This window comes from Rosa rugosa, chromosome 5 (assembly GCF_958449725.1).
Source record: "Rosa rugosa chromosome 5, drRosRugo1.1, whole genome shotgun sequence".
NCBI classification, from domain to species: Eukaryota; Viridiplantae; Streptophyta; class Magnoliopsida; order Rosales; family Rosaceae; genus Rosa; species Rosa rugosa.
Window position 1 is genome coordinate 45,110,462 of NC_084824.1, and position 25,022 is coordinate 45,135,483.

At 36.7% G+C, this 25,022-nt stretch overlaps 1 protein-coding gene, 2 long non-coding RNA genes and 1 pseudogene across 4 annotated transcripts; all 4 read left to right on the plus strand.

Moving 5' to 3' along the window:
- Positions 1 to 615: 615 nt before the first annotated feature.
- On the plus strand, positions 616 to 1,748 carry LOC133711732 (uncharacterized). Its single transcript, XM_062137830.1, has 3 exons — positions 616 to 1,336; positions 1,465 to 1,535; positions 1,621 to 1,748. The coding sequence occupies exons 1-2, from the start codon at positions 616 to 618 to the stop codon at positions 1,521 to 1,523; spliced, it is 780 nt and encodes a 259-aa protein (XP_061993814.1). The 3' UTR covers positions 1,524 to 1,535; positions 1,621 to 1,748.
- A 5,121-nt stretch (positions 1,749 to 6,869) lies between these two features.
- Positions 6,870 to 10,321, plus strand: LOC133710966 (uncharacterized). Of its 2 annotated transcripts, XR_009846985.1 has the most exons (5): positions 6,870 to 7,109; positions 7,193 to 7,341; positions 9,630 to 9,792; positions 9,946 to 10,008; positions 10,198 to 10,321. It is a non-coding gene; the product is annotated as an uncharacterized LOC133710966 (long non-coding RNA). The 2 variants fall into 2 exon arrangements; XR_009846984.1 differs by having other exon boundaries at positions 6,870 to 7,341.
- Positions 10,322 to 10,407: 86 nt separating this feature from the next.
- On the plus strand, positions 10,408 to 10,963 carry LOC133708102 (uncharacterized). The gene is made up of 2 exons (XR_009845568.1): positions 10,408 to 10,664; positions 10,774 to 10,963. It is a non-coding gene; the product is annotated as an uncharacterized LOC133708102 (long non-coding RNA).
- A 3,963-nt stretch (positions 10,964 to 14,926) lies between these two features.
- Positions 14,927 to 25,020, plus strand: LOC133711733 (probable disease resistance protein At1g61190; annotated as a pseudogene).
- The last annotated feature ends 2 nt before the right edge of the window (positions 25,021 to 25,022 follow it).

Here is a 25,022-nt window from a genome sequence, read left to right on the forward strand (position 1 = left end):
TTTTATTAAAAGTATTAATTTAAAATATATTATGACAAATATATACCCTGATACCTTCAAAACTTTTGAGTCAGCATCTAAAATATTCTAAGATTTATTGGCATTGTGATTGAAATGTCACTAAAAAGAGAGTTCAGGGAAGAAAAAACTTGTTTATGCAATCAAGCAATAAAAAAAAAATGAAAAAGAGCACAAAACTAGTCTTCTTGCATAAGCATGAACCAATGAGTCAAAACTTAAAATTGCACATATCCAAAAAGTTGGCCCTTTTTGTTCCAGTTTGGAGTTGGTTCATCATTTTTGTTTTAATCAAAGAGGCAGCACTGGAGATATATAACTAAATTCTGAATGTAATATTAAAAAATAAAAAACAAAAAGAAGAAAGGTTGATTTATTTTTAGTTAGTATATTTTGTAATGTACGTCAATACGCACACATACATGCAGTCTCTCTCACCCCCTGAAAATATGAATCTTACCGAAGGCTTTTTAAGTACTAAAAAGTGAATCAACACATCAAATTAACAACTGCTTAATTATTAATTATAATCAAGTTCTCTGATATTGTCTATTTTAGGATTCATTTCCCAATTTGGAATGGTTGCACGTGAATGCAATGGAGTTTTCGAATGGTCCACTCCCAGCAGCAGCGCAGTTGTTCAGCAGACTAAACCATCTTACGATTTGTTGCCCACAGTCCAAGTCAGTTGGTTTTCTTGACAAATTACTCGACCAAGAAGGCAACAACATTAGTACTGCAGTTGGGATTGGGACCCAGCAACAGCAGCTGCTTCCACATTTAAAAGAGTTTAAGCTTGTTGGAATGGAGAAGCTGATGCATCTAGGCCAGGATGACGAGGAGGATAACTCACAATCAGCCCCTCGCATCCCAAATTTTCCAAACCTGGAATTTCTATTGGTGAATGGTTGTCACAGCTTAAGGAATCTGAGATCATCCGCAATACCCTTCAACAATCTAACAAGTTTGCGAGTAAGTGTTTGCAACAGATTGAAATACTTGATAACTTACTCCATGGCTGAAAGTTTAATGCAACTCACAAAACTGGAAGTCGAAAATTGCCCAAGACTGGTGGAAATAGTGGGAAGCACTAAAAATGACGATTCAAGACATGAGATTACATTCAGGCGGTTGAAACATTTGAAACTATTTCGTCTACCAAGACTGCAAGGCTTTTGCTCCGGAAATTGCATTGCTAAACTCCCGTCCTTGGAAACTTCAACCATGAGCAACCGCCTCAAGTTGAAGATTTTCACAACTCATGACCAAACTCTACAGCTAACCAACGAAGAGGCAGACACAGATGTCGATCGTGCGGGTAAGTGTATCTTCCCATCTCATTACATTCATGTTTATTGTTTTGTATTTTCCCAATATATATTCTCCGGTACCCAAAAATTTTGTTTATAAAATGCTGATTTACGACCATCTGTGTAATATTTCCAGAGGCACGGCTGACTGCTGAGGATAAAAGGAATTCGGCAAGTACTGATTCGATATCTTAACCACATTTCACTGTAAGTGTGGTTAGAATTTTCTGCTTGCTTCTACCTTCAAATTTGTTATTACTTGTTCTGACAAATTCCTTACTCCACTTTCCAGATTCTACTGCTCCACCAAACGGTCCGACAAAAGTGGAAGATTGGTCACCAGATTCATGTGTCATAAACTTATCGCTTGTGCTATGCACACCAAGTGTTTGGCAAAATGCCTGTATGATTGTTTCTGTGGTGATTTTGCTGCATTTCAATTCTTATGCTTGTATTGATATGTGTGTGCAAGTCTTGCTTTCTTGCTGCTTAACAATAAAGGAAGAAAAAACAATAAACACGAATAGCACAGAAAAAAAAAAAAACAGAGTGATTCTTATTAGAGCTCTTCTCATTTTTCTGCAATCTTTGGTCTTGCTGGTGCTTTGTTCAAGTTCCAATTGAGAGCTTTCTGGCTTCTTTTCATTTTTTTTTCTCAGCTTGTCATTCTGCTTAATTAGCCCCAAGTGTTTGTGAAAATGCTTGAATGAGCATTTTACTGCATTTCAATTGTTATACTTGTGTGTATGACCCAGTGGGGCTTGTCGCCGACCCATCCCAGCTACACTTTGCTGTCGAATCGGTGAAGCTTAATTTTCGATACCAGGTAGAATCATAATGAGTTGAGTTTGGCAAATTTATGATGAAATTGATCGAGCAAATCAGGAAAACTAGTAACCATTTCTATAAAGTTTACTCTCAAAACTCAAACTCTGACGCATCGATGCCAATCATTGATGCACTGCGCACCCGTTTATTCCTATATGACTAGAAGGACTAAGAGTCCATGTGAAGATCCATGAATACCATGGGAGACATCTAGCTGCACTAGTTGTTGACACCAATGAGGAACATGAAGCACTGCTCAAAGAGGAGTCTCAAGTTGAGTTCAGTGGAGAGGTCAGTCTTTATTTGGTAATGATCATGAAGGAATATTAGAAGGGTCAAATTTGTTAACATCAATAAAGAGATTTTGAATTAGAAAATTGATATTGTTGTTTAACTTTTATTAATTTTTGTAAAATTTGATTCTGGACAGTATGATTGAGTGAGATTTTATCTACAATATATGCTCAATTTTGGATTGCAATGACAACTGCAAAAGAGGAAATAGTAATGAAACTACTGACTTTTGATGTCTAGGTAATAGCTATTAACATATTGGAAGGTGAAATTTTGAGAAGCATTAGTTTTGGGTGTAGAGTGAGAGTGGATAGAATTAAGTAGTGGTTAAGATGGATAACGTACTTAAAGTGTTTGCAATAAATGGATTTTGTTGTATGAATATTGAGCTATTTTTACATTCTAGGAGTTGGGCTGGCTTATATGCTCATTGGTATTTACAAGAGACACCTAGCTGAAGCATTGTCAGAAGCAATTGGGTTTGAAGCCGATGAACAGTGATAACCAACTTTAGCTTCTCAAGTTTGTACCTGCTCTTTGTTTGCATTGAGAAAGTTTTGTATTATTTGTTGAGTACTTGGGTTTTAATCTGAGGAAGAGTAGGACGAATATGGGTAATTCTTTTTCATTTTGAGTTTTATTTGAGTTTCTTCTAATTGATTAAAGCCTCAGATGAACAATTGTTTTGATTAAGCAATTTCTGGGTTGCATTTTGTCTTTACCTATTGATTCCTAGAATCTGGATTTTACTTAAATTTGTTGTTTTTTGGGTTTATTTGAGGTAGCTCTGAACTGGGAATGTCCATAGTCCATACTGGTCTTGAATTTTGTATTTGGCAAACATGTGTTGTTTTATATATGATAAGCTCTGGTAGTGAGTGTAAAGCATGTTCCTTTTGATGATATCCATTGAATTTGAGATCTGAAATAGGAAACTAAAGCTTTCATAATTTTCATCAAGCATAGTGGATTTTGCTTCAATTAATTGTGTTGATCATGAACTGATCAAATTTGTTGCAGCTTTTAAAAGTGAAGCTCACCAGGATATCAAGATGAAGTGGACATCAAGTTTTTGGGGACTACATTTGGGAAGGCCTATACTATACACACCAATGTCTACATCAGAGGAAGTGGAGATGGAAAAATTATTGGGGGAGAGTTGAAGTTACTTTTGTGGTTAGGAGATTATGTAAGTTTCTTTTTTTTATTTTTTATGTTGTGATCATAATTTAAGCTCCATTTGTTAATTCAGAATATCGAAGTGATCAGTTTATCAAGGACCGAACACAATTTTCCAAGAGTCCTACAAATCATGAAGTTCCATTTTCCCTGCACAAAGTCTTTATCTTCTCCAGCAGGAATCATCGATGATATTAACTTAGCTGGTAAGTATAGACATTGTGTTTCGAACATTTTTGGAAGCTTGTCATCTTTTCGATCCTTAGATAGCTCTCATATATCCTTTTTTTTTCCAGACTGCTGATTCTTCTTTTAGGTTGGGAATCACCAACCTGGTTTTCTTTGTTCTGACTTATGAGATTATGAAAGTTCTACTTTTGCCATAGATACTTTTTTTCTTTTTGCTTTCTTGAAACTATGATCTATATATGGCTTGGTAAATGTCACTTAACATAGAAATAATTTAGCAGAATATTATAACAAACCCTCAAATTGATAAATTCATGGGGTACGTGAGAAAGCATACATCTCTTTCAAACAAATCCTTTTAGTTATATGATTCAAACATGATTTCTGCACCGCCCTTTTTAGATTTAACATTGACAACACGTTGTCAAATGTCCTTTTATGTTCTGTGATTAATGAAAATTTTGGTGGCGTTCTAAGATTTACTAAATTTGTTGTTTCTTAGATGACATGTGGAGCCAAAATATTGTTCTCTTACATGACTTATATTGTATGGGACAGGATCTGGTATGCAGACAGTATCAGAGGGGAGCTTAAGTGGAATTGATGCTTCTGAAGTTTCGTTGGAGCTAAAATCAAATGGACAAGTTGTGGATGAAAGTCTATTCAAAGATAGCAAGATGGATGTGACTGAGGTACAGATAGATGGTTCAATGCAGAAGTAGGAATGGAATGTGAGGTGTCTTCAGATATCATTATGAAATTATATTTGAGGTTATGGATGAATCTGATGAAAAGATCTCAGCTGAGGATAAAGGGTAAGGTAAATTGGAGTTTATTTGTTATTGTGACCAAGATCATTATGCTTGCTCTTTTTAACTTCAGTTTGTATCCTTTTTATTGAACTTTTTTGTGGTTGCTGCATGCAGAACCTCATTGTGAGGGAGCACAAGATTTGGTAGTTGCCAATGATTCTAATTATGTTACTATTGTTTAATCTGCGTTGCCACATAAAGGAAGCGAATCCCCAAGTGCTGTGAAAACTGCTCTTATTTTAGAATATTTTCAATTAAAAAAAAAATAAAAAAATGTCAAAAATTAAAAAAAAAATTTCGTTGCTTTTATTTATTGAGTCACAATGATTTTTGGGTGAAATACTTTCTTCATCGTAGCCGCATCAATTTTTGGTGCCGTTGCCGAGGATTGGTAAAATCTCTAGCACTTAAAGTGTCATTAATTTTGTTGTTTATATAGAATGCATGCTAAATTTTTGTACTACACTTGTGGAATGGTAACAAATTGCGATTTATGTTAGGCCAAACTATAATTGTGATTGAGTCAAGAGTGATTCTAGTTGGACCTCCAAATTTGATATTTGGACCTCCAACTTTTTTCAATTATTAATATACTTTGTCAAGTCATATGAAAAGACAAATAAGGACAAAGAGAGAAAACAGAAAAAAAAAAAAAAAAAAAAATCTCTTCTTAAATTACCTCCCTAAATATAACATTCAATTAAATTGATTTTTTATTTTTCCGGAATTTCCTTATATTGACATATAGTTTTAAAATTTACCTAAAATAATTAAGTAAAAACAATAATTTCTATACATGGCTCATCATTTAATACAAAAATAAATTCAAAACAATCTGATTTGGAATTTCCTTAAACTAAATTCATTGAGTATTATGATATAGTTATTACTCGATCTTCCAACCCAAAACCCTTGAAATTCCTTCTTTTAGCAAATTCAAAAGGATTTCAACAACATATCAAGATCGAGAACCTTTGATTAATTTTAGTGGAGGAGAGACCTACTCATAAGAGAGCAATATCATGTGATTTTGATTCATTCTTCTTCTCATGTTGGAGATATATAGAGATAAAAAGGAGAGTAACATATTGTTGTATCTTATGTTCAAGGGTGTTTTAGTAAAAATAAGGAGGTCTACTTAGCATTTTAAGTATTCTAAAAAGTAAATTAGAGGTGTACTAAGTATGGGAGGTCCAAATAGCAAATTTGGAGGTCCAACTAGAACCACCCATTGTGATTTAGTTTAAGTTTTATGATTGTTACCAAATTAAGCATGTCTTTTATAATTGTTGTGCAATTTGTAGAAGTTTTTTTAAGCATGTTGTAAATTGTATGTGTTTCACTTAGATTAATATACTTAGGTTGTTATGAATTTAGTTAAATACTTAATTGTTGTAAGTGTGTAAAATAGTATGAGTAGACAAGGGCCATTTTGTTAATATTGGCCTTAACCCTTCATTAGTACCTTACTAAGGTCTCTTGAGGCTGAGGGCGGCCTTTATTAGCACTTGGAGAATGGTCTAACACATAAGTTAATTTGCCAGCTGAGTAAGGGGCGCATATGGATGGTGTCTTAGATTGGGACCCTGGGTGATGGGTTCAATTGGATCTCAGAGATACTATAGAATGAGCCTAAACCACTATGTGGGAGTAGCCGATATGGGCCTAAACCTCAATGAGGGAGTAGCCTCCGTAGTATCACCAAAATGAGTCCTCCCTCTCACTTACCTCTTAATCTGGCCATCCAGCCTTCTGAAACAAATGAAAGAGACTTATGTCTAGGCGACTATCCTTATATCGTATCTCACCAATAGTAGTGGTTTCTATTGAACTCGACTTACAACTTGGAATCAATTGAGACATGCTTAAGGTATATTGGATTAAACATGACCTTGTCGAGGGTAGCTGTTCTATAATCCCATTGCACAACGAGGTTCTCTGTTCCAGTACCTAAGTATGTAATTGTAAATGTAAAAGTAACTTAGAAAGTTAAGGAAAGGCTTACTTTGTTTCCGAACACTACAAAAAAGAATTCAATTGGCTTCACTTTTTTGCATCGGCGTGTAATAGCCGTCGCGAATGATAGATATTTTGCTTCGGCAAAACAACCCCGTCGCAAAAACAACAATCGGATACGACGGCAAAACATCCCCGTCGCGATAATACCAATTGTTTGCTACTGCATAACTACGCCGTCGCATATTCTAATATGAATTGCTACCACCAATGTGTCGTCGCGTGTACTTAGTTCTAAACTCTATGTTAGAGGGCAAAAGAGAATTAAACTTTGAAAAATTTCTCTTTGGGTCAGCCTCTCTTCCGCTCTCAACCCGCTTCTCTTGTGCATCAGATCAATTAGAAACTAGTGTGGCGTTTGGGTATTCAGAATACCAAAGTCCCAAATACATGCATCTTGTCTCTGGGTCAGATCGGCTATAACCTAGATCTCGTCATTTCAATATAATCCATCACAGATCTGGTATTTCTTTCTTCTCCAGATTCTCCGCTCTATCTAAGCTAGATTTTGATATAGAGAGCTTCTTTTTGGAGAGTGAGAAACAGAGACGAGAGATGGGTTCTGGTTCGAAATTGGAAGGCACATAAGCTCGCCGATACGGCAAGACCCGTAAGAAGTCTTGAGTGTTTCTAGGGATTCAAAGTCATTCAACTGATAAGGAAATTAAAAAGGCGTATCGGAAACTCCCTCTCAAGTAAGTTCAATTTCCGATTCGAAATCCACCCGTTTCATTGTTTTAGATTATCTTGTTTGCTTTTGTGTAATTTATTGTTGGGTTATGCTGCTAGTTAGTATATGAGGATAGTATTGCAGCAATAGAGATTGATTCTGTGAATTTCAGGCGCCGCCATTGTTTCTCCTCTCTCGAACTCGTACTACTCGCTTCCTTCTCTCTTATATATGTATCTATTGTCTGCATATATGCAATTTGCAATGCTTGATTTGATTTTTAGGAAGGAAAAAATATTTTCAGGAAGTGGGTTTTGCGATTCATGTGGTTTTTCTTGTTTTGGTTAAGCATATTGGGATTAATGATTGTAGTTATGTGGATTTGAGCAAGTGCTTTTGAGTTTTGGCTTTTGATTGTGGGATTTGTTGGAATAGAGATTGATTCTGTGTTAATTTTTGCAAAGGGATTCTGGGTTTTGTTAGTTTGAGTGAGATATTTTGTGTTTGACTACCTGAGGATCTTTGTCAGTTCCTTCGTTTCCAGTATAATAACTATATGATTGTTCAGCAACCGCCATAACCTTCCCTTGTGAAAATGAGCAAACAGAAGTCAAAATTATGAATGGGGGAAGAAATATGAAAGGAAAAGAAAAGGGAAAAGAGGCATATTGATCGGTTTCTATAACCATAATAACCATAATTATAATGCAGCAATACTTCTTGCCAGGAAATATGCTCTTGATTGCAATGTGAGTGTTTTCTGCCACTTAATATCAACTTTCCCTTGCCCTAGTGAAGTTGAATCCCTTAACACGAAGTTTGATGTAGAAATATTCAAATGACAGTTCATGATTGCTGGACCAGATGACAGAGTATAGAGCCGGCTGAGTTTTGCAAATGTGTGTACAATCAAGTCTTACAACTTGAGTGTGTATTTGTGTGTATGTGTGACTGCATGTGTGTATTTGTTTGTCATGAATCATGATGAGAGTAAAATGTATGTTATAGTAATTAATTGGGTGCCTACTAATCTGGGTTGCATCATTTAGGCAGTGTTTTTGTTTGCCTAATTAGCATCGGATTGTAACAAGTCTCTTTCTCTATTCTTTGTTTTGTTGGTAAGAGGTTGTAACGAGTTTTCAATTCATTATTAATTGGTTCTTTGTGGCTGAAAAAATAGTAGCAAGTATTTAAAAAAAAAAAAATCCCAGCCTTTAATAGACTGAAGCTTAAAGACCATTAAAAAAAAAAAAATTGAAAATGGGTAAATGGGTGGGTATGGGTTTACCCGTTTAAAAATGGGTTGGGTAAATACCCATACCCGCGAATGCTATTTGAAACACTGCAGGACACTAAATCAGTAATGCTTTACAATATGTTCAGATTACAATAGTTAAGTTTCTTCATATGGAAAATCAATTGAAGAAGGCAAGAGTTTTGGTGATGCTTTTGAAATGCAAGTACATTGACCCTCTTTCATTTCGTTGATGTCTTGTGGGGGATCAAGAAGTTTCTGAATGCAGGATCAGAAGCCCTCTAAAGGAAGAATACCAAACTCGTTGATGATTTCTTGTATAAGTTAATCCACACAAAAATTGAGCAAATGAAGAAAAAGGATTAACTCTTCTGAGACTCTGAGCTCGTGACAATACTAGTTACAAGTTTCAGATTCTGCAGGTTCAAATCTATGTTGATCCATTTTGGATATGAAAAAGATTTCTCAAAATTGGTTCTGAAGCCACCCTTATCAATTTTGCATTACTTTGCTGTCATTCTTACTGTGTGTCTGTGTTTATGAGAGTGAGAACGAGATCATTTCCTCTGATACTTGGTATCAAATCATCATCTCATAATATGAATATTATTTTGAATGGAGCCATGTGGTCCATCAGATATTTGTGGCAACATGTATTGGGGATTGTCTTGCATGATGTTTCTCTTCTCTCTACCTTCTAATCCTATGTCTGCTACATGTTTCATAGAATGACAAGGAGGACATACTGTCGCGGTTTCTATTGGAGAGTGAGAAGAATCCAGAGGAGATGAATGATAAATATCTAAGCGAAATAATTATGAACTTCATGATTTCTCTTGGAAAGATACCAATGCAAATTCACTCTTATGGTTCTTCTACATGCTCAGCAAGAACCCTCTAACATAATTTATTATTGTTCGAACAAGCTTCTAGTGCTTGCCTTCTTTTGTGCCCCTTTCAGATTTGATTGTGCTTTGGAATATTGGGACATTTGGTTTAAATTTCAGTTGGCATTCTTCTGTCATCTCTCTGACCTTGTTTTTGTGTCAATGATGCAGGAGTCCATTCCTTCAACTTTCTTGGTTTGGATATCAAGTGAACTGGCCCATCAGCTTTGTTTCGACTCCTGGTGCATTGAAAATATATGCCGAGATATTCAGTTTTTTGATACTAGTGAAACTGGCTTTGTTTTCATTGACTGATGTGTGGCGCCAATTGAAGGTGTGGATTTTTTTAGTTGATTTTTTATTTATTTTTTAGGTAGAGTGCTTGTTAGAGTTCCTTTTCAATATGTTTTTCTGGGTGTTGGCATTAAGACTGCATAAATCCTATTCTCTGAGATGCGTTTGATTGAATTCCTATTCTCTGTGGCAGGGTTGATGAAATAAAAATCACTAATGCTTTACAATATGCAGCTAGTATTGAGTACGTTATAAGGTGAGCAGCAATGACCATGATATCTTCTGTTAATGGTGTTTATTTGAGAAGAATCCAGTTTGTTTATGAATCAAAAGAGGTGTATCAAAGAGAATCCAGTTCGTATCCAGTTACTTATATTTGACAATGTTCTAGTAATTTTGAGTTTTCTGTTCATTCAAATATTAATTCTTCTTTTTGTCATTGCAGGTGGAGTACCAATATTAGTCTTTGGTCAAACTGGGGTTGCATAAGTTGATTCTCCAAATGAGGCCCTTCCTCTTAATTGCAGACCTAATACTGGTGCTGCGCAGCTGACCAAAGATAAAGTCAAGGTAGAAACCAAACATTGACTGTGTTTTTCATTACCAAACGCTGTGTAGACTCTGATAAATATAAAGATGTGCACACATGAAGAGGTGAGGTATGAAATGATAATCCACCAAGCAAAGCTGTAGTTTCTAGTGTAGTTCTCTACTCTCTGAGATCGTAGTCCCACTTTCACTTTCTCCTATCCCTATTCTACTTTCACAAGGCTTTCTCTATCACCATTGTCATGCTCTTCAAATAGTTCCTTTACTTTCGCAAAGACATCTCTGCAAATTCTTTGAGTTTTGAAATCTCTCACGACCTGAAGAAACCTTTCATATATGTCTCTTTGGTCAGAAAACTAAAGGGTAAGAGTGTGTCAGTTTAGGACCTAAAGGAGGGTAATGAAATTGAGGTTCTTTTCTTTCTTAAGGTCAGTGATCAGCTTACTATTTTATCTGTTTTTTCGTGTACCAGTTTCATCTCAGCAGAGAAATTGAAGCTTCAGATGTGTTCACTTGAGGTTGTCATTAGCTGGGATGAGCGAGAGTAAGATAGGAGAAAGAAGTTGTGCATTTTTTGTATTTTGAACAATGACAAAGATGTATGAATCATTGAATAACAATATTGTGAAAGAGTATACAAGCTTCTCATTTGTATTTTTGCACAGAATGTGATTTGTATGGGTTTTGCAAATTTTTTTTTTTTTATTGGTGATTCATATTTTGCGACGGCATTGTTTCCGACGCAGATGACCTTCAGCGACGGCAAAAAATTTCATTGCGGTAGGTGGCGTCGCTATAGCTCTTTGCGACGGCAAAGTTGCCGTCGCCGCGATGGCGTAATTGCCGTCGCAAATAGCAATGGCGACGCCCTCAACGACAACGGCGATTTTGCCGTCGTCTAGCCGTCGCCGTTGGTCTTTCGCGACGGCAATTTGGCTTTTCGCGACGGCATTGCGCCGTGGCTATTTGAATTTTTTTTTGTAGTGAAACCTTGTATATGTTACTAACACTTGATAAAGGCCTACCATGATGAAATGATCCGCGGAAAAAGCTTCCAAATGGGCCAAGTGGTGGATTTCATGGGCCGGATTGCTGAAACAGGGAAGCTACCAAGCAACACGGTGCCTAACCCAAGGAAGGAGGCACCCCAAGACGTGTGAACAAGCAGAAGAGTCCAGGCTGAAGGACTATAAATATTAAGCGCGGCGCTGCATGGGAGGCAACCCATTTCAACCGAAGCTGTGGAGAAGCCATCAACGAGAGTTTGACATTTCTATCCCTTCACTTGCTTAGGTTGAATTGTACTTGTGTCTTTGTTTGTTTATTTTACCCTTCCCTTATTTTCGTAGCCTCCCATATTTAGGGTCTATATACCATATTTTTTTTGTCTACATTGAGGACAATATAGATTCTAAGTGTGGGGTGGGTTTACACCTTTATTTTAGAATATTTTCAATTAAAAAAAAAAAGATCGAAAAATGTCAAAAATTAAAAAAAAAAATTTCGTTGTTTTTATTTATTGAGTCACAATGATTTTTGGGTGAAATACTTTCTTCATCGTAGCCGCATCAATTTTTGAGTTCAACTGCCACTAAGAGACAGACCAGCAAGAGTTCAAATGTGAATGTGCCTGCCACTGTAATAGAGCCTAAAGAAGTTTCAAGGCTGAGGCATTGGGTGATGCTATGGGAAATTAGATTGGAGTATTAAAGACGCAGTCATTCTTTTCCACAGCCCGATTCTCTTTGTGATCCAGCTTTCATTCCTCAATTCACTGTTTCGTTCCTTCATATACCTCCCCACAAATAGATAGAGACAAATGGGAATAACCGAACCGCGTCTACAAAATGCCAGTACCATGCAGCTGCTTCAAAGCCAACGTGATGCTCCTTGGTCAGATGACCAAGATATTGGCGAATACCACATATGATCAAGAAAAGAGTACCTATAATCACATGAAAACCATGAAAGCCAATTGAATCAGGTTCCAGCGCGGAAGAAAATTCTGTGGATGAGGGCACTGAAGATGAGGCAGTGGATGAAGCTTCATATGAGCTTTAGGATAACATGAATGCTATCATGGAAGCAAGTGAAGAAGAAGATTATGAGGATGAGAGCTTCATCTGAGCTTCAGGATAACATGAATGATATCAGGAAACAAATGAAGAGGAAGGCTGTTCCCTCTGAGAGTGAGACAGTATATTGTGTTTGTGCAGCCTACTTAGAATTTTACATTTTTGAAATCTGTCTGCATCAACATATCTTTTGGATTGAACGAACTAATTTGAATTTTTTTTTTCTTTTTTATTAAATGACCCAAAATTGTTCAAGAAAATTAAGAAGCGATCAAAAGTGTTTACAATGTGTAATCGAAAAAAAAAGTATTTACAATGAACTTTTTTTTTTTTCCCCTTTCACATAGGCTAATTAATTCCCCACCTTCTCTCACCATTAGGCCAATGTCAAGGGCTTATGTTTACGATGAATTTGTTCATATACTTTTTTCTTGCCGGAATGGACTGCTGCTATTCTAATTTTCATCACCAGACAATATAGATAGAAAAACAGAGAAACTAAATATGTAAAGTTCTATACAAATCAGGACACAAAGCCCAAGTCCAAAGGAATGGAGCGGGCCCTTAATCCCTGATATTTCACGCATAATTACAAAATTAAAACAAGTTTTTGTTAAACTTACCGCAATGCCACCCAAAACAGAGGTACCTGACTCGAATAGAGAAATCTGAGGCTACGCGCCGACATCGCGAACCGGACCGGAGTGACGCGGCTGAGCCTGAGCGAGTAGTGCCACCACGCCTCTTCCAGCGCTGCGATCGATTCTAGATCCGGCCATGGCTGCAGCGTTGGAGGCTTTCGCTCTATTACTGATATCTTCGCTTAAATGCCACTTGCACTCTAGCGATTTGCTCCCAATCTCACAATAATAATCGATTTCTAGTTTGTGTATTGCTCTGTGATTTAGTCTTTCCTGCGAGATATATTGATGAATATGCCCTAATTGACTCGCCTGCGTTGCTTTGTTTCAGTTCAATTTAAGTTTTTTTTTTTTTTTTTTTTTTAAGGTTAAATTGTGTTGCGGTTTTCATTTCTGGTTTGAATTGACAAGCGTGGTGCAGTAGCAGAAGGAAGTATGTCTGGGCTAAATCCGGCGGGTTTGCGGGTTATCCGTTGGAAATTCGGCGGGTTATCCGTTGGAACCCGTTAAGTATGTCTGGCCCAGCGGGCTAAATCAGGCCTATGTCTGGGCATCGATCGATGTTTGTGTCATGTTGGAGCACACTATTTTGCAGCCAAAGGCCGGTGGGGTGATATGTTGGCGTGGATCAATAACTTTTGAATCAATTTGCCTGAGATTTTTGCTTGGTTAAATTTGTCCATGGTAGATTAGGATTTGTTATTAGTAAATTGACTAGCAGTTAGAGGTTGAATTATCCTCCACTTTGCGTCGATTCTAGTATTGTTAGTGGTAGCACTGTTTGGTTTCGAGGGGTAACTTCGGATATGGGTGGGTTGTTCTGGTTGGTAGCTGAGAATCTAGAGTGGCATTGCCATTGGTATGTGTCTTGTTCAGGTTCTGCAATTTTTATTCCTTATGTTGTGATCGGCTCTTGTAATTTTGTTCTGGAATGAAAGTAAGCTATTCTTATTGGAAGTAGAAATAGGGTGCCCATGAAACAAGTCTGAGCTTTTTCACTTTTCATCGATTATGCTCTCTGTTAACATATATTTATATACAAGCCAAGTTCAATTGAACCCATCAAAGTGTTTCTGTTGTCATTGTTAACATCTAATTCTTCTTTCTTTTTCTTTTTGTTATTTTCTGGCAATTTGATTTTGGCTTGCTCTGTTTGGTTGAAGATGTACGAAAAGTATGTAATTTACTTCTTGATGCTCGTTTGTAATTAAAATCAAGATCATATGTTGAGATGAGTAAAAGTATTTTCAAGGACTAGCAAAAGTATCTTCAAGCAGTAGCAAAAATGATCTTCTCTATCCCTAAAAGCAGTAGTAGAGTTAACCTCGAACGTTGTCTCAATTTTCAAGCAGTAGCAGAATTGCACGAGTAAAAGTGTAGTAGCAAAACTGGCCGAGTACGAGTGCAAAAGAGTTATTATTTTGTTATCCATGTTTAAGGGGTATAATTATAAATATATTATTGATACATAACAATCACATAACAGCTTGTCTTTATATACAAAAATTTGTTCTTATGAAGGTTATATAAAATTTTATGAATGTAGTAGCTGATCATTTGTCAAAATTATTTATATTATCTAGTTTGCTATTATTTTAAACGCGAGCCCTTTGTTCGAAACAGACAAAACACTTCTTCAATATTCAAATAAATGACAGCGTCATGTGGGGCTGCAGATCCACTAGAGATAATCTACAATAACCAGGAGTTCTACTTTTATATCAAAGAAAAAGAAAAGCATTAGTGTTTCGCATCTTTAGTGGATTGTTTGTTTTAGTTGACCAGCAGTTTGCTCGAATATTGATCATTGGAAAAGAAACAGTAACAACAATAATTGTGCATGGACCCATCATTAATTCATTATTAACGTGTCTCACGCAAATGACCTAGCAGCTTTATTAGGGTTTAGCTATATAGCTGCTTCCTCCACTTCCAAGTATTCACTCACCGATCAACTCTCATCATTCCTCTCTGTAAACTACATCAAACCAAGGTTAAAGTGCAGACTGCAGACTAGCTAATAGCAGCTAGCTCTTCAGTTTCCCTCTGATTTGAGAGTGTCCCTGCATCTTACATCAACCTTCTTTCGGTTTTACTTCGGGTTATATGCCAAATCACAACCACGTAGAAACAAAAAGAAGAACCAGGTATATTGCGTTTCAACAGATGATATATATATGATCGATCTTAGATCTACCGGTTGATATTCTGCAATGTTACTTGATTTGATTTTGGTACATGATCATCTTCTTTCTGCGTTTCAGCGTACTTCATAACAAAAACATCGAGTTATAAAAGGTACGTTCATTCCTTTCCTTCTTTAATTTCCTTTTCTCCGAGAGATCAGAGATTTAATTGTTTATATATGTTTGAATATCCATATAACAAATTTTATACCAGAAAAAAAAAAAAAAAAAAAAAAAAAAGAGGAACAACTAAAGCGAAGAGGAAGATTCTATCCAAAAAAAAAAAAAAAGAGAAGAGGAAGATGATTTGCAACATATGTTTTTTTCTTTTTTTACTATATTTTAGGTTACAAAATTTACTGACACAAATAAGTAATTTGACTACCTAGTGCTGTCCTAGGGTTTTGGGATCGGCGTCCTTTACGGGATCGACGCATCCCACCTGCTCCATCTTTATGGAGTTATTTTCGGGCTTCCGCCGGTTACTTGGAGTCATGGGTTATGATTATGTTGATGGTGGTCATATCCCTTCTCCAATCTGGCATGGTGATGGTGAAGGGGTTTGGTGTTCCTTTGTAGTTAGTGGAGTCGGAAGATCAGGCTTGTTCGGTTGTTTTTGGATTAGAGTTCAGGTCATCATCGAATCCGGATCTAGGATCTAGCTAGGTTGCTTTTGGATCCTACTCGGATCCTACTTTGATTAATATTTCAACGGTTGGATGATATGTGAGTTGTAGAATTAATATTTCAACTAAAATTGAGACCACTCATCCAACCGTTAATTTGAAAGTCCTCACTAGAGCCTCTCCTATACAAACAATACAATTCAAACAAGAGTAACAATAACTAGGTTGTTACACAGTCTTGCCTAAAGTGACAAAAAGTATTGCTCAATTAATGGAGAGTTTTAAGGAACTGTAAGGGACATGTGGATCTCAATCTTATGTATTATTATATTAAAAAAAAACATATTGTCTTGGTTTTGTTATTTTACTATTTTCAATCTTTTGCAGTTGTTTTCAAAACACAAGTAAAACCTTCGGTTTCACGTTTGTCCTGTGTTTTTGTTCAACAGACAGAGATTTCATTTGTATTTTGTTCTATTCTATCGGAAAATTTAGAACAATAACGGTACCTTTATTCACAGGTCATTACCACAGCAGCTAAGGTATGTGCTTTAATTTTCTTGTTCAATTTCATTTTGCATCATTTATATATATATATATATATATATATATATATATATATATATATATATATATATATATATATATATATATATATATATATTTAGCTCATTAGTTCGTTTGTTTTAATATAAATATATGGTAAATTTCAACATTAGTAATCACATTTTCTTTTATCGTCAGTTACGTATATTCTCTTCCATATATATGTTTTCGAAAGGAATCAAACTAGAAAGTCAAACATAATGATTTTACAGAATACAATAAAAATAGACACAAAGAGACAACAAGTAATTTACGGTGCGCAAATTGCATCTTGAGAGATCATGTTATAAAAGACAAAGAACATAATTCTAGCTTATAGGTTTTAATAATAGGCTCTTCCTTCCTCAAACAGCATCATGAAAGAAATAAGAACAACATAATTGGTGGCAAAGATTGCCGCCACAACTGCCTTGGTTAGTTGGCAGATTAAAACTCATAATGGTTGTTCAATTAAAGTTTATATTTAGATGAATGGACGAAAATTTTATAAAATATAGGAGTAGAAAAGTATATAAACCATAAACTATTATAAGCATCAATTAGAAAACTCAAAAAGCAAAACACATTACTGACCTATGATGCTCGCATATGCCAAATTTGAAGCGAATCTCGTACTGACATGGGATACTCATATGGGTTGCATATGCGTATCCAACACACTCAGATATGGATACGCGTTCCAACACGTCGTATCTGTTTCGTATTTTTTTTTTTGTAATTAAAAGGATATGTGGGGTAATATTATACTCTCTCACAAAAAAAAAAAAAAAAAAAAAGGAGGATAAACCTAATCTCATCCTGATTCTCAAAGAATCAATCCGCTATTTTTCTCCTTCTCTTCCTGTTCGCTCAAACAGAGCGGTCACTTGATCATCGAGCAAAACTCTGCGACAACTTGGGATAGATATATTATTGTTAGGTCTTTAAAAATAAAAATAAAAAATTGATATCATTCTAATCAATAGTCATTGACTAGAGTTTAACATATCTTTAAAAATTGATAATCCACAAGAAAATTCAAAACTCTGTTTAAGAAAATGCAACTCAGTGCAAGTCTGTTTTGAGCTCACTTTGTAGTGAACTTAAAAATAAATAACAACTCCGTATCTATTAAGAAAAAAAATTTAATTGACTAGTCTCCTATTAGCCTACACGAATTGTGGTATATACTAACAAATAAATAGGAGTTGCTCGAAAACCCTTAAAGCAGGCCCAATCAGCCAAAACTCGAAGTCGGACCCACCAGCCCAACTCCATGTCCAGGCCACCACCTTCATGACCAACACCGCTAACAAACAAGCCACCACCACCACCACCAACATCGTCGCCAATGCTACGCTTATCACCACCACTGCAACTTCTACCTCTGGCGGTCCCCGCACCCCCCCACCCCAAAAAGCCATGGATGAGAGCCAAAGCACCACCACCAAGACAACCTCTGCACCCCAAATCTAACGGACTAATCGAAATTTCACACCGAGCCCGCCTAAGCTACAGATGCCACAGCCACAAGTTACCACAAACCCTGTTGCCATCGTAATCATTCACCGCCAGTTGAGAAACAAACACCAATTTATCTAGAGCAAGCTACCGATCACTTGGAAAATCTCAAAAGCCTTCCACAATCTCCTCAGTGCTGAGAAACAACACTTGAAAGCACTGTGCTCCTCTTAACGAAGACAAAGTGACGCTTGAATCGACCTAAGGAGATCCGAGGAAGCCAATGACGCCGCTGCCGCTAGGGTTGTGAAGATCAATTGCAAATGATACCACTGATGATCAATAGAAAATATAGCTACTAACAGCCAATAACAAATGTTTTGGTTTATTTGTAAAATAAGGCTATGAACTACCTGGTAGCAAAACTGAGGTTGTGCTCCCAGGATTGGGCTAACAGGCCCCCAACCTCTCTTCTCTCCATTCTGAGGAACGATGGCCTACCTGGTCCCCCTACCACACCAAGTTCCTAAGCTGCGATAGCTAGCATTGTTTTGTTGTTTTCTACTGAAGTACTTTCCTTATTTAGTCTATTCCTTCTATGTACTCCCCCTTTCTGCCCTGGTGGCTTAATGAAATCCTTATTCAGACAAAAAAAAAAAGGCTATGAACTACACAAATATACCAGACGCAAAAGCAAAACACAAAAATATTGCTATTGCTACGCAGAAACAATAGCAGATACACAGTTGTTACTAAAGTCAATAACTTTTGTCACTGACGGTGAATAGCTAAGATATTGTTACTCATGGTCATTAACATATACATGTTATTGATCGTCGACAATAACACTTTTGCAAGTGTTACTGAACAGAGTAGCACGTACTCTTTGATCTGACAGTTGATAGTTAAACCTAAACTATCAGTTATCAACCACACCACACTACTAAGCAGTCTAAGCTTGAACAGTTACCCGAAATACACTTCGATACACACATCAGCAAATCTAAAGGAGTGTTTGGGTAAGGAATTAGAAGGTTCTAAGAAACTTTAAGGTAATAGGATTTTTGAGGTGAGTGAACTTTAAGGGAGTTTACAATGAAGGGATTTAACTCATTTAAGTGATGAAATTTATAATTGAATTGTTTGGGTAATTTTTTTCATTTAAGGGATTATGTTAATATACTTGTTTTTGACAAAATTAATCTTTTTTTTTTATCAAAGAAATTAATCTTCTTTTATATTTTTATATGGAATTCTGGCAGTGAATTGTAATTTTTTAACTAAATATGTAAACACAAAAAAAATTGTGGTCACCAGTTAATAATATACGGAACAATGAATGAGATATTACTTCCAAAACTTCCATTTAAATGGAAAACCATGAAAAACACTAGAAATTTGGAAAATGCATCTAAGACAAAATTAATAAATATTTCGTGACCATTTATATCTATTTCGAGCTTGGAGGGTGTGTCGTGTACTCATCTTGCAACCTTTAATCCTTAGAGCGAACCCTGATTGAGGTCCTCTGCTCATTTCTTTTTACGATTTCTTCTACGGGTTTTGATCTTGGGGCGGCAACTTACAAGGTCATGAAGGCGGTTCCTTTCCACATGCATTTGAAAACTCTAGACCATGTGGCATTTAAATGAGTACATATAGATTATAGACTATCTATATACCCAGTGCACAATTCAAGCCTCACACCCTACAATGACATAACCCAATTAGCAATTAGCATATCAAATGAACCATATATTCATTTCTATAATCAAATTCAAACTGTACCAACTTCATACGATTGCTACTAAAGGCATAAGAAAAGAAATAAATCAACATAATGTACCACAAACACAGCAAGTTATAACAGAAATGATTAAATATTGTTTACTCCCTAGACTTATAGGTTTTCGTCATTTCAGTCTCTGACGTTCGAATTTCACCTAAAAGCTCCTCGAACTCTCAATTTCCTCACAATCGGTCTCTGCCGTCAAGCTTCGTCCAAATTGTCAATTAAATTGCTGACGTGACATCCATTTCACGCTGAAATATCTATTTTACCCTAAATTACTTTACATTTTTTTTCTCTCTCTCTCTTTTTTTTACTTCTTTTCTTCCAGGCTTTCTCTCCTCCTCTGTTTATCTCCATCTTCTTCTTCCAAAAATAAACACAACTCTCTCTCCATCTTCTTCTTTGGAGATGAATATGCCTAGCAAACTCAGCATAATACAAAACGAACTCCCTCTCAAATCTTTAACACCAACACCAGTAGAATTTCCCTCACCTCTGGGCTCTCTCACCCGAAACGCAACCCAACGACCTGTTTTTGTGACCCGGCTGTATTCTTGCCATTCGGCCACCGCACGATGGTGCACCGGCGTCAACTTGTTCGTCTCGCTGTCGCCGACAACCCTATGGCCTTGGATCATCCATGCATCGAACGAGGAAGGAGAATCGACGATCGAAATCTTGAAATTTTTCCGGCGGACTTCGGTGATTTCCGACCACCGATTGAGCTGCATGTGGTATGGAACTTACTCCTCTCATCATCCTCTACGCTCTAGTGTAATTAGTTTTTGAAATTGATAGAGTTATGTTGATTTGGTTTCTGGGTTAGTTTCGGCCCCGCCGTCGTGGTTGCCCCCGGTGACTTTTCCGACACTTCTGGGCTTAGTTTCCCTCTTAACTGCGCCTATTGACGTGAAATTAGGAAGCTTGCTGGGTTGATTGCATCATAAGCATCAGCTCATCATCAGTCGAGTTTTGACAGTGAGTTGATTTGGGTTTATGTTTGAATTGTTGAATTTTATCGAATTGTTGTAGCTTTGATGGTTTGGGTTTATGTTTGAATTAGAAAGGAAATATTGGTGGGATGATTATCGTATTGTTGGTATTGCAATTGTGATTGGGGTTGGGGGTGATCGTTAACATTGGTTAGGGGAAGAGAGAGAGAGAGAGCGGGAAGAAGAGAGAAATGGATGCCACGTCAGCAAAGGTAATTGAGGGTAAAATAGACATTTCAGCTGTGAAATGGATGCCACGTCAGCAATTTAACAGACAATTTGGACGGAGTTTGACGGTAGAGACCAATTGTGAGGAAATTGAGAGTTCGAGGAGCTTTTAGGTGAAATTCAAACGACAGGGACTGAAACGACGAAACCCTATAAGTATAGGGAGTAAGCAGTATTTAACCCTAAAAGAAATTTGGACTTAATACCTCAAAAAAAAGATTGTCTAGATTCCTTCTCACTAAGCTTCCGAGTGATAACATCGCTGTCCCACCAACTCCCAACTGCTTACTCTTCCCTTTAACCCCCTATGGATGGCAATGACACCAATCCCCAATGCAAGGTACTTGAGCCTATCCAACTGTAACGAAGATGATGTTTTAGGCTGAGAATTGTGTCTACCTCTAATCTTTGGATGAGATTGTGTTCACCCTTGTAATTTGAGGCAAAGTTTTGTCCTCTACTCTTGCTTGGTTTTCGACTTCTCTTCTCACCCCTTGAAAAAGTAAGAATTTTGTTCCAGTTTTGGTTCAGAATTTCAGACCCATACGCCAAGACAGGGGCACAAACATTATGGCAAAAAAATGAAGTGACGATAAGCACTGATGCATGATCTCACGTTAATACTTCTAACTAATTAAAACGAACTATTTCATATCAGTACTATCTGATAAACAAGTAAAATATATCCCTTCCTAATGAAGCTTAGTAGATTGCAGCACTGGACTGACAGACTGGAAATAATCTACTGTCGGTGCCTATGTTGCCATCTGTCTAAACATAAGCTCTGGACTAGAACCCATTAGATTTTTCTTGTATATTTTTGTAACATCAACTATATGCTGGTGAGCATCCTAAGCAGGTATTCAGATATAACATGGTTAACGAGTACAGAGTCATGAACTCATGATAGCATTCCTCTTCATACAAACCGCTTATTACAAGTACTTTTGGCTGTAAGCAAGCTGAAATAAATGGCATATACCCTCAAGTTCGTTAATCACTAAAGAGTATCTCAGCTCAAATATTTAGTTATCAAAAAATGTTGTATCAAATTAATAGGATCAATGTTGTATCAAATTAATAGGATCAAGGAAAAGATGGATAGAGAGAGAGATGTGAACATTGATAGCTGGGCATCATACATTACAAGACTGGCATAAACTAAAGTTAAGCCAAATACTGAATCCGAAAGTCCCTGAGTAAAAAATAATAATAATAGAGTCATGAACTGAATATCAATTTAATAGTTTAATTTTCAATCAAATGTCTGTGCAAAACAAAGGAAATTGTGCATACCTTCAAGGCCAAGTGTTGCAGTAGCCACCATTAATCCACACATGGAGAAAACAACAACAAAAGCAATTCCGGCATTAGATAGTATCCAACAGAGAGTATGACGAATTATTTGATTATAAAGTTACATGATTGGATAAAAAAATTTCAGATCCCAAGCACTAAACCAGCTTCCTTCCACAGCAGCCGGTCACCGTTTAAACCCAACGTCGAAATGATTCTTCTAGCTTACAGAGGAATGAGTGGAAGGGAAGCCGCTAGCGGTTTCAAACTCTTTCCCATACAGAATTACATTAGTTAAAGGCTTGGACAGCTGCCCAATTGCCGCACAAACACCAGCTGCAACCAAAACCTATATAAAAAAACACAGAGATGACCACAATCTTGAACTTCCAAGTCTTTATGCTCCAATAAAATAGAGAGTTTTAGCAAGCTACATCAATACATGATAATTAAATCCAGAAGCTGATCAAGTTTAAAAATAACAATAAAAATAAAAAAGACAATTCTTACAAGTAATGATTTGTAATCAACTTCATCATACATTTGTTCACAATTCACACATTTTGATTTCCTAATTCAAATAGAGACTTGGTGAGCCATATATTGAACATATTCTCAACTTATAGTCACAGATAGAAACTAGCAAGAAGGGGGAGCAAAGAAACCATATCCAAATCCCACCAACACTATTAAAATGCAGAGTTTATGGCCTATCTAGATGATTTTGGGGTTAATTAAACTTATGAATATGTCAACAGGGTTTCTTCGAATTGAAATGTAGATATCTAACATTGAGTAAGAAACAAAAACTGAGCCTTTATAAAATCGAAATCTAAACACTGAGCTTCTTGTTTACTCTGACATATGAAACCCCAAACTCAAATCCTAAGCACGACCTGCAATTTCAGCAAAATAAAGTTTAAACCTATTGCTCCAAAGAAGTCAAATTCTCAGACTCAAATGGTTTGCTCACCAATTACTCAATTAAAAACCCTAAAATCACTTCAAATCCAAACTACCCCACAAATTGACCACAGAACCCTCTAATTCAAGCCTTCAATGCACAAACTACCTTCCCTTGACAATTAAACTGAAAGCCAGTCTTCAATTTCACACAAACAATAATTGAAGAAGTGATTGGAGTACCTTAAGTGGTCGGTGGCCCGGAGAAGTCTCTTCTTTCTTAAATCTTAACCATAGCTCATTGCCCAGCATCAGATACCCTACCTTAAGGGTCTTGCTGAAGTAGGCAATTCACTTGGTAATCCAATTATAACAGACTTGATAAACCATAGCTCATTGCCCAGCATCAGACACTTTGGGGATAATTGAGAGAGGGCGAGAGGGCCACTACCGTCGGTGGTGATAGATCTCTGTCGATACTAGAGATACGTTTGCTTTGTGGTATACAAGGACTTATTCGTAATAAAGAATATTGGGGAATTGCGGCCCCACAACTGGAATTTAGAGTAAAACTGTCCCTACACACTTATCTGTGCCTCAATCTTTCAATTGTCAAATACGTGCTCATCTGTGCCTTTTTTATCAGTTCATGGTACATGACTCTTCTGTGCCCAACATATCTGCCCCTTTGTCCTGTTTTGTAGTAGTGTGATCTGTGCTTTAAGTTGAATATCATTTCATATTTTTTCTATCATGGATATATAAGATTGATTTGATATATTTTTAATAACAGACATGGAGTTTCTTGTTGCAATTGGTACTGGAATTGTTGGAAAGATTGCTGAGTACACAGTTGCCCCAGTTGCACGCCAAGTGGGTTACCTAATCCATTACAACAGGAACCTCAAAAAATTACAGAGTCAATTGAGCGACTTGGATGCTACAAGAGAGAGTGTGGAGCGCAGGATTAGTCAAGAAGAAAGAAGAGGGAGAAAAGTTGAAGCTGTTGTAACCAACTGGCTGAAGGATGTGAACAAGATTACTGGGGAGGCAAAAGATATCTTGAAAGATGAACACCATGTCAAGTGTCTCCATGGCTTTTGTCCTAATTTAAAGCTCCGTCATCAGCTAAGCAGGAAGTCAACAAAATTGGTTCAGGATGTTGCTGAACTCCATGAAAAGAAAGATTTTTTCAGTTTTGCATATGAGGTTAACCCTAAAGAAGTGTGCAGCATACCTACTAAAGATAACGAGGCGTTTGCATCAAGGATCTCAGTCGTGAAGGAAATCATGGATGAACTGAGAAATCCTAATATTGGCATGATTGGGGTATATGGTATTGGGGGTGTTGGGAAAACCACACTTATCAAACAAGTTTATAGGCAAGTTGCAGAACATGAGAAGTTGTTTGATGATGTGGTTTTGGTACTAGATGTGAAGAAGAATCCAAGCATTGAAAGACTTCAAAAAGAGATTGCTGAGAACCTAGGTATGGAGCATCGTGAGAATGAAACAGAAGCTAAAAGAGCACGGCATTTATGTGATAGGATAAAAGGCAAGAAGATGCTTCTAATTTTACTATTTTAGATGATGTATGGGAAAGAATTGACTTGGAGGCTGTGGGGCTTCCTCCCTTGTCAACTCTTAAAATACTTTTGACATCACGGAGTCAAAGAGTATTATCTTCTGATATGGGTACACAAAAAGAGTTCCTTATTGACGTTTTAGACGAAAAAGAAACTTGGACTTTGTTTGAGAAGATGTCGGGTGATATTGTTAAAAATACTGCCATACAAACTATAGCAACCAAAGTAGCCAAAAGGTGTGGGGGTTTGCCAGTATTGGTTGTTACGGTTGCAAGAGCTCTAAAAAATGGTACAATACATGAATGGAAAGATGCCCTAAGACGCCTAAAGAAGTTTGATGGACAAGGATT